At 43.2% G+C, this 16,942-nt stretch overlaps 2 protein-coding genes across 3 annotated transcripts; one reads left to right on the top strand and one right to left on the bottom strand.

The window, feature by feature from the left end:
• Window positions 1-391: 391 nt before the first annotated feature.
• On the top strand, window positions 392-5,578 carry LOC124660635 (transcription factor HBP-1b(c1)). 2 transcript variants are annotated; one of them, XM_047198469.1, is made up of 11 exons: window positions 392-492; window positions 1,356-1,459; window positions 1,681-1,754; window positions 1,865-2,089; window positions 2,429-2,503; window positions 2,585-2,644; window positions 3,666-3,743; window positions 3,822-3,873; window positions 4,295-4,566; window positions 4,763-5,011; window positions 5,211-5,578. In XM_047198469.1, exons 1-11 carry the CDS (start codon window positions 392-394, stop codon window positions 5,355-5,357), a joined length of 1,437 nt encoding a protein of 478 aa, XP_047054425.1. In that variant the 3' UTR covers window positions 5,358-5,578. The 2 variants fall into 2 exon arrangements, with proteins under 2 accessions (XP_047054425.1, XP_047054424.1); XM_047198468.1 differs by lacking the exon at window positions 392-492 and having other exon boundaries at window positions 1,201-1,459.
• A 234-nt stretch (window positions 5,579-5,812) lies between these two features.
• LOC124662920 (dihydropyrimidinase) lies at window positions 5,813-10,174 on the bottom strand. The gene is made up of 14 exons (XM_047200701.1): window positions 10,163-10,174; window positions 9,313-9,414; window positions 9,044-9,208; window positions 8,613-8,667; window positions 8,259-8,528; window positions 7,967-8,178; window positions 7,705-7,825; window positions 7,303-7,390; window positions 7,153-7,231; window positions 6,840-6,927; window positions 6,714-6,754; window positions 6,549-6,601; window positions 6,293-6,449; window positions 5,813-6,203 (listed from the first exon to the last, which is right to left on the bottom strand). Exons 1-14 carry the CDS (start codon window positions 10,172-10,174, stop codon window positions 6,012-6,014), a joined length of 1,635 nt encoding a protein of 544 aa, XP_047056657.1. The 3' UTR covers window positions 5,813-6,011.
• Window positions 10,175-16,942: the final 6,768 nt, after the last annotated feature.

Here is a 16,942-nt window from a genome sequence, read left to right as displayed (position 1 = left end):
AACGGGACTCGCAAAACCAAGAAACCATCATAAAAAATTGTCCGGGATTCGAGGCGCTGCATTGCTAAGCTACTGAGCTCTTCCCACCTCCTTGTGCCACTGTCGCCGGTGGGCTCTCCCAGCTTCCACCGTTCCTCCCCTCCCTCATTTTCTCCTCCCCTTCGCCCACGGCAGGCCACCACCACCTCGCAGCCCCGTCAGGCCACACTACTCGCTCAACTGATCAGACATTGAAAGATCCTAGCCTTTTCTGTCTCCCCCTCTGCCCGTTCTTGATTCGCTTCTGCTGCTGGCCGCGGCGGTGTTGGAGAAAGAATCCTCTGCTTCCTCTTCCGCAGGCTGGTCGGCTGTTTGAGGTGAGGTGATGAGTCACGGCGATTGATGCCGGCCAATGGAAAGTAGGCGAGGAGGAGGAGGGCCGGCGGCGGCGGCGGCGGGAGATGCGCGCGGGCCGATGCCAGGCTTCGGGGCTCCTCAGCACACCATGACCATGTACGTGCGCGGGCGCGCCGCCCCCTCTCCATTTCTCTAACGCTTTCCTTCGTTGTCCCATTTGCTCTGCACGATGCGGTTACGATCCCTGATTTCTGGTTAGCAAATGATCAATCATGGCGCCGGGCGGCCGCCGTTGATTGTTCCTGCTTTCCAGGAGCGAAAAAGCCGGCCGCTTTTGCTCTGATTTGCTCTTGTCGATGTGGAGTGTGGCGACCTTTAGCTCGAGTGCCGTAATGATTATAGGATTTTGGCTGCTGCTGTTCTATGCGTGGGGAGGAACTGTAGAGACGAATGAGCAATGATTGCCATGAGGTCTCGCTCTCTTGCCGCCATGATATCATTGATTCGTTTCTGCATCATGATGAATACTCTCAATTCTCAAAGGCTTATAGGTGATTACTGGACAAAAACACATACATGTCCTCAGCCAGTACACTGCAACTCATTGCTGTGTAGGTCCAGATCTTCGAAAAAGGGTATAAAGCATGCAGGCTGGGCGTGCACAATTGAGGTCAACTCATGTAATGACTTGAATGAAGTGCGTGTTAGGGATTAGTATGATCTTCAGAGTTTTTAATCATGCTGAAGAAATTATGGACCAGATAGATGCTCTTGACTATTATCAAATGTGGGTGGTCCCTCTGATGGGTTGGTAAATAGACATAAGTTCGCAACCGATGCAATTGAATGACCGTGTGAATCTTGCAGTTGAAAAGAAATGTGTAGTTCAACTAGTGGATGAACAGTACGGGATGGGAGTGTGTGATCCGCAAGATAAGAATAAGAAAAGAGAAGAGCTCTGTTGCAGGCACGTTGTTTTCTGATCTCTACTTAACTGTGGTGAACAATACTCTTTGCAGCCCCACAGATGTGAACGTCATGCAGCCTTCTCGAGTTGCTGATTTTGGGGCGCTTGCGCAGTCTGCTGGATTCAGAATAGAAGATTTTGCCAATTTTGGTACAAGTATGTGTCTCTGTTCTCAGTCAACTATGCTACTAGTAACTTGCCTCTTACAATTGTTTTCCAGTGATTTTAGTGTTGTGCATTTTCTGTTGGTGAAAAATAGTTTCGTCATACGTAGTACATTATTACAGTTTCATATGTTGATTTCTATAAGTAGCACTGTGGATGTTAATGGCTACTAAAATTGACTAGTTTCTCCTTCATTTTCTGATGATCTTCAGATACTTTGTTCAATCTGAAGCCAAATACTCACACATTTACCAGTGACCCCCTTCAGTTTGGGAATTACGGAAAGGTATGCAGGCCATGTACTGATGATTCCTGGTAACAGATCGGACACCCATTTAGTAAGTGATATTCCATCTACATTAGGAATTGATGAAGTTTTTGCACCCCAACTTGCAGTCGATTTCTCCGATTGATCTAGCTAGTACAGCTGCAGCAGCTGCAGCAGAAATAACAACAGTTGATCCTCAGGCACTACTACAGAAAAAAGGAGCACAACCAAGTCTAGTAGCAGTAAGAACTCGTAACAATGAGAACTGGGGAGAGTCAAGTATGGCTGATACAAGTCCTAGGACTGATACATCAAGTGATCCAGACATAGACATGGATGAGAGAAACCAAATGGTACCTTACCATTCTCAGCTCAAATCTTTGTCATTCTGTCTCATTGTGATGTCACACTTGATATTCAACTTTTCATGCCCGCAAGTTTTGGAGATTTAAATTCTCTTTCCAACCGTGCCATGAAAGAGTTGTTTGTATTTCCTAAAAGATCTTTGAAATTTTAGTATTATGCACTTGGACTTTGCTCAGTGTCTAGTTGCCTGTGATTAAATGAATTTAACTTCTGGTAAACACAGTTAATGAAATTTTCAATAGTTTTTCATTGTTTTTTTAATTGTTTTAGTCTGAGCTATCAGCTTATACCAAAGCATAGTTGTTTAATGGTTATCTGCTTAACAGTTTGAACAAGGACAGCTTGCTGTTCCCACGGCTTCTGATTCTAGTGGTAAATCAAAGGAAAAATTAGATCACAAGGTACAGATAATACTGCATATTTGATGCTTTGTTGATCATACATGACTCATTATTGAAAGTTCATTTTTTCATGACCAACAGTCACTTCGCCGTCTTGCGCAAAACCGTGAAGCTGCTAGGAAAAGCCGTTTAAGAAAGAAGGTGAGCTTTTATATTAGAGTAAATTCTGATTTTTACCCCCTAATTTCATACGGTAATTACCCCATTTAATAGTTATTCATCTATGTTACCCCATTTAGCAGAAGTTTTGCCAGCTTTTATCCCTTTTAAAAATCTAAGAGCCATTTGCTAGTTCGGTCCGTTTGTCAGGTGCACGTGGCAGGCGACGTCGCTCTTTTCTCCTTGCGGACGTTTCCACGCCCAAATCGGTCTGATCACCGAGGCACGCTCTACTTTTTGCAATCGTTGTGTGTATGTACACACTATTTTGATGTAGTAATCAATGATGGTAGGGGACTAATCGATGTGATCCGATACCAAGTAAATTTCTTTCTAAATGTTGAGGCACTGCGTTATACCAATGGCAACAGCACATACTAAGCTGATGGCTCATCAGTCACATGCACGTAAGTGTGTGTGTGACGTATTTCTCGGATTATATGACGAGTACACATGATTATATACCTACACTAGAAGGCCATGACACATACAAGGTTGTAGTTATAAGCAAAACTTTAGGTTCAAGGTTTTCTTCGGATTCAGAAAGAAATTGGAGAAAAATTATGATGCACTCACATGACAAATCACGTGTAAAATTTTAGGGAGGGTAAAAATTGACAATACTTTCGCTAAATGGGGTAATACGGATAATTTTTTTGTTAAATGGGGTAATTAATGTCAAAAATATCAAACTAGGGGGTAAAAACTAGAATTTACTCTTTATATTATTGAATGTTTGCTCGCATCAAATTACATTTATGATGTGCTCGCATTACCTACTGTGGTAGCATGCTCGTTCGGTTAAAGGTTTACCATGGGAGCATTAGCTTTGTGCTGCTCAATCTTTTTGAGCCTAGCACATGATTTTATTTGCAATGGTACATTTGGTTGGCATCTTTTATTATTATCATCTTAAGCCTACCTATTTCCCCGTTTTATTTTATGTATTCTTAGTTGAGTTACTAGAATTGATTTGTATTGTTTCACCGTTTGGTTTTGTCAGGCATATGTCCAAAACCTTGAGAGTAGTAGATTGAAACTTACTAAGTTAGAGCAAGAGCTTCAACGGGCGCGGCAACAGGTATTTGCTTTATATGCCAATATAGGTTTTTGGATTTAACATGCAACTTTTTCATTTGACCAATGAGTACTTCTTCAGGGTATTTTTATTTCATCGTCAGGGGATCAAGCTCACCCATCGAGTGGAAATGGTAATATTCTCTACAAGTTACATTGGTGGCAGTACTGTGTACTGTACTCGCTTGCCCTTTTCTTGGGTGCTCCTTAGGATGTGGTAGATAAAACAAGTTAGATACAACCACATGATAACATTCTTGGCTAATTTCTTGGCAGGTATCAATTTCCTTTTGTACACACCCTGTTTTGGGCTTTCAAAATATAGTTACCCAATTTTGATGCAATGAACTCCTTTTGTTAGTTTCTAATTTTTTATAGAGTAAATATTACATCCTTGGATGGAATGTCAGCATAGGCTTGTATACCATGATAAGTAGTGTACCTTGTACAGATTATTAGGTTACATGCAAACCTTGGCTTTTGGCAAAGCTAATTTTTTTTTCTGTGCCATTATCTTGTCACTGTCTTCTATGTTAAAAGTTCTGTAATTTGTAGGTGCTATGGCATTTGACATGGAGTATGCACGATGGTTGGAGGAACATAACAAGCATATAAATGAGTTGAGGGCCGCAATCAACGCACATGCTGGCGATGACGATCTTCGGAGTATTGTTGACAGCATCATGGCACACTATGATGAGTTTTTCAGGCTCAAGGGTGTAGCAGCCAAAGCAGATGTTTTCCATGTGCTGTCTGGAATGTGGCAGACCCCTGCCGAGAGGTGTTTCATGTGGTTGGGTGGCTTCAAGTCATCTGAGCTCCTTAAGGTACCAACAGTTCATGTTGCAGGCAAAATTATATTCCTTAATTCAAAATTCCTGCATGTAATCACTTAATCACCAAGGACCCAGCATAATGGGAGTTTTTCTTGCACAGCCCTCATAGAAAGCTAAGATAATTAACTTGTGATCAATAGTAACTATGTCCCCATAAAGTTCTTTAATACTGACGTATCTGCTGCAGTTACTGGGAGGTCAACTAGAACCTCTTACTGAGCAGCAGCTTACAGGCGTATGCAACCTGCAACAGTCCTCTCAACAAGCCGAAGATGCTCTTTCTCAAGGCATGGAGGCATTACAACAGTCGCTCGCAGAAACCCTAGCATCTGGATCCCTGGGCCCTGCAGGATCTTCTGGCAATGTTGCAAACTACATGGGACAGATGGCAATGGCTATGGGAAAACTTGGAACGCTAGAAAACTTCCTACGGCAGGTAACTTACACAAACCATGCAGTTGCTCTTTCCTCTGCTTAATTAGTTGCATATTTCCCAAGGTGCTTCGTGCAAACTATTTGGGTATCTTGCAATAATGTACTGTAATACACTTAGATCACTATTTTGGATTCTAACTGACACATGATCAAACAAGGGTAACTGGTGATGAACTGTTCAATTTTTTTTGTATCTGCAGGCTGATAATCTGCGGCTGCAAACCCTTCAGCAACTGCAACGCATATTAACCACTCGCCAATCTGCACGAGCTCTGCTTGCAATAAGTGACTACTTCTCCCGGCTACGCGCTTTGAGTTCCCTTTGGCATGCCCGTCCACGGGAATAAATTGAATAAGTTCATAAATAGGATATTGTTATTAGGTACTGTGTTGTATTAGCCTCATAGGAATTCAGGTGCTCCCTACTCCCTAGATTCTTCACAATGTTGTATTAATGAGAGGTTTGATTCAGAATTATGTCATATTTTCAATTATTGGACAAGTTCGTAATATTTTTTTGGAAAGTGGAGATGTAAATACTCGCAGAATAATTTGAGATCTTGCAAAGCGATGGGCTTAATGGTCAGTTTTATTTTGGAGTTCTGTTTTGAAGAAAAGCTCAGTTACTTCATAGATCATGCTTCAGACACTAATTAGTGATCATCCTGATGCCCTTATTGTGCATGTATCATGCTAACTATGATCAGCAATTTAACAATTCAAGTCTATTACCAACGTATCCTAAACCAGGTCCAAAATGAACCTATGTATTAAAGTGGCATTTTCTAGTTACAATGTGATGGAACTTAATCGAATATGTGCTTCCTTAATCAAAAACGTGGTATGTATCCTCACAAAAAAAAAGGAAAAAAATCTGTCTTGTATACATAGGTAACTTTACAATTTCACTTATCTTGAACCTAAATATAAATATGGCTGGTTGTACTTATATACAATGAAGCTCAGGGACAATAAAAACAGCCATGGGCACAGACGCACAGTTAAGCCGCAGCTTTGCTACGTACTACAGGAGCTCGGAGGCCAGCTCTGTAGATGGCATCAGACTTCTCAATGCCATCAAAGAGGTAGCCAAAAGGTGGCGTCCTGATGTACCTTCCTGAGCCGGGCACAACATTCAGATTGCCATCCTCCCATACTACTCGCCCTCTTGAGATGGTGACCTCTACCAGTCCCTACACCAATTAGACAGAAACATCCGCAGGTTAGATCCCAAGCTTTTATGTCAAATACAGTAGTGACTAGTGAGCAATGAGGAGCCAACCTTCCCTTTTCTGCCCTCATACACGTTTGTGTTGGACCTTGAATGGTGAGTGTGGGTACCCATCACAAAGCTCCTTTTGGGGTTTAGGATGATGATGTCTGCATCTGATCCCTCGAGGATCGCACCTTTCCGAGGGTATATGTTGAAGATCTTGGCGCTGAAAAGGTTTGAGTAATATGCATCATAACATTTCAAACTGATGAATTTTTGTTTTATTTCTAACTGTTTTAATTGAGCTATTGATTTTCTGCAGTACCATTCTGTGCTTGTCACTCTCACATAATCGGTGACAGTGATCTTTCCAGTCTCCTGCATTACATCTTATGAAGTCAGAGGGCAGACATACTGACATGAAACCAATTGAGCACCGCAGGTTTAACTTAAAATTTATTGGAAACAAACATTGGAAATCATTGCTTACCACCATAGTATCCCAGATTATATGCATCCTTTCTTCAATACCTGGGGTCAAGTATTCAAAAGAGAGACGTCTTAGCCAGCATTTATCATAATGACACAACCTACAGTTTCCTTTCCTCAAGCCTACCATTTACACCGTTGGGAATCTTCCTGAAGTCATCAGAACCAAAAGCTTTCTGAGTGGAATTGAAGGTGCAATGATCAGTTCCCACAAGCTGCACAGGAACAAATAAAAGTTAGGTGTTTATTCAAGGGAGGTTTCTATTCCCTAGTAGGTAATGCACAAACAATTTGTTTAGCAAATCATATTCCATTATTATCAACCGTCTCATAAACAATATTCAATCAAAGAAGCTAAAGAGCAGCTTGAAGCGCTTTATCGTAAGGACTCCACAACTTTGTGCTTTAGGAAATTATAAGGTGCAGCTCGAGCATGTCACCTGTAATATTCCTGATGAAAGAGCAGCTTGAAGTGCTTTACCGTGCCCTGCTTCCCGGATTGGAGGACTCATCACGTACCTACAAGCATGATATGATATAAGAAGAATCACAGCTACATAAGCATATAATGAACATGTGTTTCTATTTACTTTGAAGCAGTTGCGAAGTCAGGATCCCAAAGCCAAGAATCATCAAGGACTAGCCCAGATACCACTGGTTCGCCGATGACTCTCTGCCCTGTAAAGTTCGACTTTACATCAACTTACTTTGTTTCACAATTTGACAAGAACTGAAAACATAAATAAACTTAGATTTTGGATGTGATAAATTCCATGGGACCACTCAGTTCTTAAGCCCCAGAAAATTATGTTAGGATTGGTGTTGCATGAAGCTCAGCTCCTAGATGGAGGCATATGGAGAGAAAAAAGAAACCTGTCTGGGACTACAAAGTGGAAACTAACCAATGTTCTGAAACTAAATGTTCATAAAACAACTCTTGCTTGTTTGCATGCACGAGGAACTTGTTTGAACTAAATGGTCAAGCATCAGACCTTCTCTTTTAGCCTTGGCAATCTCCTCCATTGCATCAATGCTCATCACATGAACAACATACAGCGGCGTATTTACGAATTTTGCTAATCGAATTGCCCGGGAAGTTGCTTCACCTTCCAACTGCAGATAATAAGAGAAAACTTAACTGACTCATCACTGCTTTCTGTGAGAGGAAAGCATAAATCTCATGCTGTAGCTATCTCATGAAGGGGATTAAATTTGTAATAAAAACACATGAACCCGTGAAGACAAAGGAATTACAACTGGAGGTCTTGACAGAGCATGCCCTTCTGGACCAGTTATCCCAAGATCGATCATCCGCTGTTGTCCTTCAGCAACAGCATCCCCGTTTTCTGCATGAACCATAGCCAGGGCACCAAGAGACTTGCATTTCTGTAAGCCTTGCAGGAGGAGGTCATCGGTGACCATCAAGGAACCCTTGTATGCCATGAAAAACTTGAAAGAGTTGATCCCTGAAATTTTGACAGAGGATCTGCGTCATGTAACGTTTCATAACACTAATCCAACAATACAAAAGAGGGTATACACCCACCATGTTCCTTGACCATCACTTCCATTTCCCTGGAAACCTCGTCATCCCACTTCGTAATGGCCATGTGAAATCCATAATCCATAGCAGATTTTTCTGCCTTGTGCTTGTAGGATTCGATGCCTGCAGTCAAGTTTCCGTTTACTGGAATGACGAAGTCAATGTGCATGGTTGTCCCACCAGCTAGCGCTGCAGCATGACCACTAAAGAAGTCATCTATGGTTACAGTCCCCATGAACTCCATCTCCAGGTGGGTGTGCGGGTCGATTCCACCTGTGATATTTGCCAGAAGCCTGATGAACTGAACAGAAAGTAACAACTGAATTCTCGATGTTTGGAACAGTTGCAGGAAATCACCTGGCATGACATATTTTCCAGTTGCATCAATCACTTTGACGTTATCGTCACCAACCTAAAAGTATATGGAAACAGAAGACAACTAATTAGGTTCCTCGCTGACCCCCCAAAAGAAGGTAAATAGTCGAAAATCTACTGTTTACTACTAGTGTCCCTGCAGATTTCTATCCGTACATTTAAAGTTTACCATTAATGAGCTAGCAGTATCAGTTCGCCCTAAAATGAGCAATGCTTCTGTGGCGAACAAGCAGTACTATCAGTTTTCTCCCTAAAATAAGCAGCGACAATTGGCATCGTCGAACATGGCAACATGTGTGCGCAGCAGAGTGGTCGCCCAAGTCAAGCGTCAGCCTCCCCCATCCCAAGATTCCACACCCCGAGGGGGGAAGGGCAACCAATCCGAATCTCCCAAACGCACAGCGAGCACTCACCGGGATGTTTGGCCGGACGGCGACGACCACGCCGTCCTCGATGTACACGTCGGCCTCCTCCGCCCGGTGCGCGTTCACCACCGTCCCGCCCTTGATCAGGATCCTCGTGCCGTCCCCTCCGCCGCAGCTGGCGGCGCCTCCTCCTCCTCCAGCTGCCGCGCAGAACTTCAATTCAGGCGCACGCCCAGAATCCAATCGCGTTAGGAAAATACCAACCAGCGCAATGAAACTGTAGAAACATCAAAGATGAGACGAAGCGGGGCACCCACCTCGTGCGCCGGGTGAGACGCCGCCGCGGCGATGGCAAGAAGCAGGATCAGCATGAGGCGGCAGGTAGTCGCCATGGCTCGGGCCGCCACTTCCAACTCCTCCTAGCTGCGATTCACTGGCAAGTCGCAAAGTGGTTTGTTCCTTTGTTTCACGCCTTCTCTCTCTCTGTCAGCAGGGAGAGTATTTGTCTAACAGAAAACCCCCGGATTGGCTGGAGCGGCCCCAGTCTATCCGGATAATCACCTTCCCAGGATGTTGACTAGCAGAGCCCAAGAGCAATGGCAAAATCAACAACACTGTGTTTGGTTGCAGTGAATTAGATCCAGAATCGTGGAATTAGAATTTAGACCACCGATTCATTAGTTTGGATGCGCATGGAATTGAAGTCTGGAAACAGGAGCGAATTCCAGCCCGCACCCGCGCGAGGCCTTTTCCTTCGTTGTCCAATTCGGAGGGTGAGAGCTCCGTATCTGGCTGGAATTGCCGAGCACCCCGAAACGGTACACCTTTTCTTTTCTTCTGGAAACACTTCCTCTCCTTCCTCTCCTTCGTGCTCCTCCCTCCTCCACGCCCCTCCGGCCTTCTCCGCCCTCCTCGCTCCTCAGCACTCCTCCGGCCTTCTCCGCGCCGTTCGCCCTCCTCCGCTCTCTTCCCACCCTCCTCCCTTGTTCGTCATCCTCCCATCCCTCCGCCCTCCTCCATGCCCTCTGCCCAAACCCTAGGTGCAGGGATGCTCGGCGGGAATTGGGACCCGGCCAGGGATGCTAGCCGGCCGCAATAGGGCTAGCGGCGGTGGCAATCTCCCCGCCGGCATGTGCCCTGGCAGTCATCCCACCGCATGTCCCTCACCTGGCCCGACATGGCCTTCTCTCTCTGTCTCTGTCTATTTCTCTGCATGTTTAACATTTTTCAGTTTATTTGTTCAGTCGATCTTGGTGTATGTGCTTTTTTAATGCAGGAACTAGTAAGGCCCGAGTCCAATTCAATGTATACGTGCGAGCTTTACCTAGTGGCTAGTGCTGCTACAGCCTGATGTTTGCTACAGTAACATATACATGTTCAATGTGTTAGAGACATAACTATCAGCTTTGTGTTATTTGTTAGATAAACAATTGTTATTCATGTTCAATTGTTGTCGGTACTTGATAAATTTTGTGTCATGTCAATGTCATGTTGTAATTTCCGCTTATTCCGATTATTTTATGTTTAAAATGTGTGGAAAAAATAATATACATATTTATATTGTCTAAACTCAATAAAACATCAAATTCCGTGGTTTGTACATCCAAACATGAATTGAAATTGGGAACACCGTTTGATTCCAACAACAAATTCCAAGCGCCTCCAAACAATAGAATTTGAATTGCGAGTCAATTCATTTCTATCTTTGATTTGGAATTTTCATTCTAATTCCATTCTAGATCCAATTCACTGCATCCAAACACAGCCCAAGGTCATTTTTGTTGGAATTGATCTTGGCTAACAACCAAGAGATATAGAGAGATAAAAAGGACTTGGTCCAACCGTCTAAAAGGGGACTTGGTCCACCACATCTCACCTCACGAGGGAGCCTTGATCGGAGGCCTCTAAAACCAACTTTTGGTCCCGGTCCCCGGTCCCCAAACACCGATATAAAAGGAACATATTGCCCATACGTGGGATGATGGACATGGTGCCTAACCACCAAACTACCCGATCCTAAAGAGGTGTTGAGGGGCTGGAAGACCGAGTACCACCGCCGGCCATCACAAGGACCGTGCCGACGGCGTCCATGACCATCTCCACCTCCGGGAGCCGAGGAGGGTCCTGCTGCGCGACGCCTCCACCTCCATCTGCGGCTCCCCGCCTCCATCGCCATGGGCTTCACCATGCCTACATCCGGCGGGCAAAGAACTCTTCATCAATTTACACTGTAAGTTCATCTACTAATCCCTCGTGCTCTAAGATATGATCAGATTATGTTAATGTTCTCCCCTAATGACGTTTTAAAACTAACAATGGTATCGAGCTGATCCGGTCATCTTAGAGTCCTAAATTTGGTTAGGAGATAATGTTTAGCCCCTGTTATGCAATTTGGCACGAGTCGAGGATGAGAACCTCGCTCGATGCCGCCGGGTGTCCGCCTCTCCCCTGCGGGGCCCGTCGGAGCAGCCGGCCGCTCCGGCGAGGGCGGAGATCCGCGCCGCCACTCTCTCCCGACGGAGGAGTGCGCGGATTGACGCGCGGTAACGCGCGGAATGGACAGGACCGCCGGTGGCCGTCGCGCGCGCCGGCCCTGTCGTCGCCTAACGGCTGCCGGCCTCGCCGGTGAGCACCACCCCTCCACGGACGCAAGGAAACGGCGCCGGTGGCCACGCTCGACGGAGGAGAGCGCCGGACATGGTCCGTCGCACGCCTGCTCCGGCGAGCGCAGCCACCGCGCCGGGATGATGAAGGCGAGGCTCGCGTGCCTCGCGCGGCCGAGGCGGGACCGCCTCGCGCGCATCGGGCCGCCGGGCGTGGCCACCTCGCGCGTCGCGCGCCGTCGCGGCCGAGGCGCCTCGCGCGCTCGAGCCGGCCGGGCCGTGGGCGCCTCGCGCGCTCCCGCCCGCCGTGGCCGTGGCCGCCTCGCGCGCTCCCGCCCGCCGTGGCCGTGGCCGCCTCAAGCGCCGCGCCGCCGGGCCGTGACGCGGAAATATCGGGGGAGTGGGGGAAATGACTAGGGTTAGGGTACCGGCCGGCGTTTTTGTTCCGTCTCGGTTCGATCACGGCCGTCGGATGCATCCGAGCGGTCGAGAACAACGTGGAGGTCATTCAGGCCATGTTGGCTCACCGGGCCAAATGCGAGAAAAGGCCGAGCCCAGGTTACCTCGCCATGCAGCCTCCCTAATGTTTTAACGCCTCCGGGCGGTATTTTGTTAAGGGCTGCGGTAGGTTTTTGGCCAAAGACGTTCTTCTCTGTTTTCCGAGTGCATTTTATGTGCTTGTTCCAAAGTTTTATGATGATATTTAAAATCAGAGAATGCAAGAAGTTTCGAGAGGAAAATAATATTTTTTTCTTCCTTTTAAATTTTAATGTTGATGTCATCTCCTTGACATATTTCAATGATCTCTTATTAATATAATTTGATGTTGAAGTACAAATGTCATAAATGATATTGACATTGAGAACAATTTTGTGTAGCCCTCCTAAGTTTATGGGTATTATGTACATCAATTTTGTTTGAGCATGAAGTTTATGTTAATATCGAATTTGTGACATGACAATTATTAATGAGTATTATGATAATGTCATTACTATGATATTTGTTTCATAATGATGTGCTCGATACTAATTATTTTATGTTGATCTCATGATCATTTTTTTAATGATATGATCGTGACTAATGGACTGAGGCCATCCTAATGATTATAGCTGCATGGTTCGGTTTTCCGCACCGCACTATGCAACTAAATAATGTTGAGCAATTATTCTAAGTATTGTGTCGGTGCGTTTTATGTCTTTTGACATGCATTGAAGCTCATGAAGGCTCATAATGATGATGATTCTCTGAAGAAGAAAGTTTCTTTAGAGAATTTTAATGTATCATGGTCATGATTTGTCTATTGATGCTTACCAATTATTTGGTAAACCATGATGTATGTAATTTAATGTCCAAATTTTATTTGGAAAGATTTTAATGAAGACATTTCCGATGTGAATGCTATTATTATCTTCACTCGGTGAAATGCCATTTGTATACTAATGTACAAAATGATTGGTATTTTTATGCCAAGTCATTGAAGGTTTTAATGATAACCTTGGCATTTTGGCTGATGCTATTAGAATTAGTGTCAACGTTTATGATGGTAAAATGATCGGTGATGAATCAGGAATCCATGTGTCTAATAACACATTGGATTGCATTATATTTATCTTTCTATTGACTTCGGAAATGTGCTTACTGATCATGATGTGATTTTAAGTTTCTTCGGTCAAAATGGAACCAACGAGAAGTTTTGATCGAAGATTTTATTTATGAGCATGTGTTATATGGTCTATGATAATACTCTGACCAATGTTGATTATTGTCATGTCCCATTTTGAATAAATAAGGTTCTTTTCCGTTTTCAGCCCAACGGTGATATGGATTAGAAGAACAAATAAACTTGTTGTGATTATAATCATTACAAGTTTTACTCATGTTTGATATTTTATAATGATGATGCTTATAAAGATTTTGTCCCTTTTTGACGAATAAAGCATTGTAAGACAACTTGCTTCTTTATATGAACATTTTGTTCTTTGGAATGCAATCATTTTATGTAAGTTTCACCATGTGGTGAGAATTTTTGTGTCCTCGATGCATGTATCTTTTGTAGTAATTATGTGTGCTATGACACAATTATGATGTAAGAGAGGTGAAATGAGACCTCGTCGAAATTATGGTAAGTGTGAGAACCGGAACTTAACATTCCGACCCCCCTGTGTTACTCGTCAATCCCAAGATCAAGTTGACGACACAGCGAAATGAATATCATTGCAGAACGTGCAAAAGAGTAATAATTATTACAAAGTTTGAGCCACATAGTGAAATGTCTTGTGACATTTATTACAACCAGAAAGCACAGCGGATAAATAAAACGCGAAGTGACTCCATCTCAGCCACGGGCGGTTGATGTAGTCCACGAGGCCTCACTCTTCAATGTCGTCGTAGTTGTTGTAGTCTTCCTTGTCTTTGTAGTACTCCGAATATCAACAAAAGTTTTGCCATGAGTACATTTCGTACTCAACATGCCCCCTCGATGCAAGACCTAATATATCTACATGAGGCTTCAAAGGAAGGCTGTAGGTTCTTTTGCATAAAAGCCAATTTTATTTGCAATATATTTGATAAAAGCAGTTTTAGACGAAAACATCTTTTATAATGAGTGTAATATTTCTCATCAATATGGTTGTCCTCGACAACTCACTTATCTCATAGGATTCAGATTCCAGGGGAAAGGATGGAAAGGAGAGAGAGGCGAAGAGGGAAATAGCAAGACGAGGTTCCCGTATGTCAAGAAAGATTCATGTGTCGTCCATGACCGTGGACACGGCTATTCGAATAGTTTTAACTCTGCGAGAGGTTGTACACTTTCCCACACGACACAACCCCGTCTTGTTGCCCACCAGCCGTCGCTGATTTAGTACACACCAATTGGTGTACCGGCGAGAGGATCGTGACAAGGTCTTTTAGCTAGATCCCCGAAGATGCGACATGCCCACCGGGTACGGCGCACGGTATTGAGAGTACGTCCCCAAACCGGTCCCCCCATACGTGCCGAAGGTTCTCCCGTAGGCAGCCACCTCATCTGCGGTACGGCGACATCAACACCTAAGGCTGACTAACTTACTTAACCAGGCCAGTGCCCATATAGCATGTGGTTGTACGGTTGTCACAATCTTCAAATCCAAGACTTTTTAGGACCCTTAAGCGGCACGAACGACGGATTGCCCCCTCCAACTTGTGAAGGGCAGCCAATCGCTCCTTCAACATTTGATTCAGCTGTCGCCCGCGCCATGTTCAGATGGTAAGTTTCACCCAGAGTAGAAGAGAGAGTAGATGAAGCACAACGGCTAATTAGCCTAGCTCAACGAGCTCAACAACTTTCAAAAATGTATGTTTGACCCGAAGGTCGATCAATTCCTCCGAAGAGGCAATAGGAAGTATCCTAATGATTATTTAGCATTCTAAGCAACTCTACTCTATCAGGATTATTATATAATCTCTACTCGGGGTATCAAGTAAAAGGCGACAAGCGAATCAGGTTGGTGTGTCAATCGACACGCTAGCTACTGGAATAAAATAGCATATATATTTGTAAAACATAAAATAGAATGCAATTTGTAAAACTGGGATAAAATATGATGAGAGGGCATGCCTTCGTTGATGAATCCTTCGTCTTTCTCAATAACCTGATTATGTCCACGTCCAACCTCGCCACTCTCTACTCGTCGTAACGGTAGCAAATAGCAACCAAATAAATACCAAAACAATAATCACCAACAAAAGCGAATGAAATGCAAATACAATTGAAGGGGTGGGTAGGCGTAGAATAGGATGGGACAACTTGGATGGAATTGAGAAAGTGAGTTGTTGTAACTCGAATACAAATCAACTAGCATGTGTATGATGCTAGAATTGATTATCGGGATAAATATCTATGATAAGACATCAGAGAAAGGCTTGCTATAACTAGCTAACCACGTGCACATGATCGAAGGGCTATGGTAAAGTTGGTCGCAACCGTGTTAAATAGTAACGCGTGCAACATAAAATGGCACAACTAGAGAACTTGTAAATAAGACATACAACTAAACCATACCATACAAGTTTGCTATAATCAAACAATACCTATCATACTAGTAATATAAACAGTAGCAAATATTATCTAACATGCTATCACAGACATATAAGCAAGACAAAGGCTCAGATAAACATACATCATAAACCAACATGAAATGCAAGCTAATGCTAATACTATGAATTGCATCACGCTAGTGAACCACAAATATACACCACAATATAGAGAGGTAACACAAATAATGAAATACTACTAAACACAAACTAGCCAAATCATTATATGATCTACCACGAAATCTAGCAAACATCTCATAAGCTAACATACATGTACGAGACAACAAACAAATATATATATAGTTAAACAAGGGCAAGACATGTTATTATCTATTCAACAATTAAATGTATGCTAGCATACATGAAGACACTTCAATATATAGTATGCAATACTAACATGAAAATAAACTACCATATATGTATAACACACAATGATCGATCAATTGAGTATCACATGGAAAAGATACATAAGATACTATGGTAGCTAAGCAAGAATGATGAACCGGTTAAACAACACATATGTAATAACACGGACAACTAGCTACCTATAGTATTATTACCTCAAAGAATTGTATGCATGTGGTATAATTAAACAAGAACAATTAAGCGATGTCATCGTCTTGTATGCAAATCTAGGCAAATACATAAGTAAGCAACTAATATACTCTCACATTATATAAACAACTACATGAACAAGTCATGTCACGAAACATAACAATACCAATATATTGCATGATACTAAGCATGGATTGCAACATAGAACACTAGTAGGATAAGCATGCATCGCTCACAACAAGTATAACTAGAAATAAACATGCATGAAGCTAGAGCATGTCAAGCAATTACGTTAACAGTTTCAAACAGTGGTACCAATAACTAACATGCTATTGGATCATAGGTAAAAATTAGAAATAGCTTTGTAGGTAATAACTCAATATCTAGTATTAGTAAACTACTATTCTCACAACTCAAATGCTATTTAGCGATAACCAATCAATTTGAAATAACTCTAGAATATACTAAACCATACTAGCTAATTAGTACAAAAAAAATGCACGTGAGCCTAGCACTTTACACACCTATAACTAAGCATGGATTGTCAAAGTACAAACTATGATCAAACTAGGCAGTGATGAATATATACATGAGTAGCAACGGTATAACAAGGCATATGCAACTGCACGTACATCTACAGTCAAGCATGTGAAATTCTTTGCAACTACGGTGATCACAGAACATCCAAATAACTTAGAAAAAAATCATAATACAC

The sequence above is a fragment of the Lolium rigidum genome, chromosome 6, assembly GCF_022539505.1.
Source record: "Lolium rigidum isolate FL_2022 chromosome 6, APGP_CSIRO_Lrig_0.1, whole genome shotgun sequence".
In the NCBI taxonomy this organism is placed as follows: domain Eukaryota; kingdom Viridiplantae; phylum Streptophyta; class Magnoliopsida; order Poales; family Poaceae; genus Lolium; species Lolium rigidum.
This window is presented reverse-complemented; position numbering and strand designations above follow the sequence as displayed.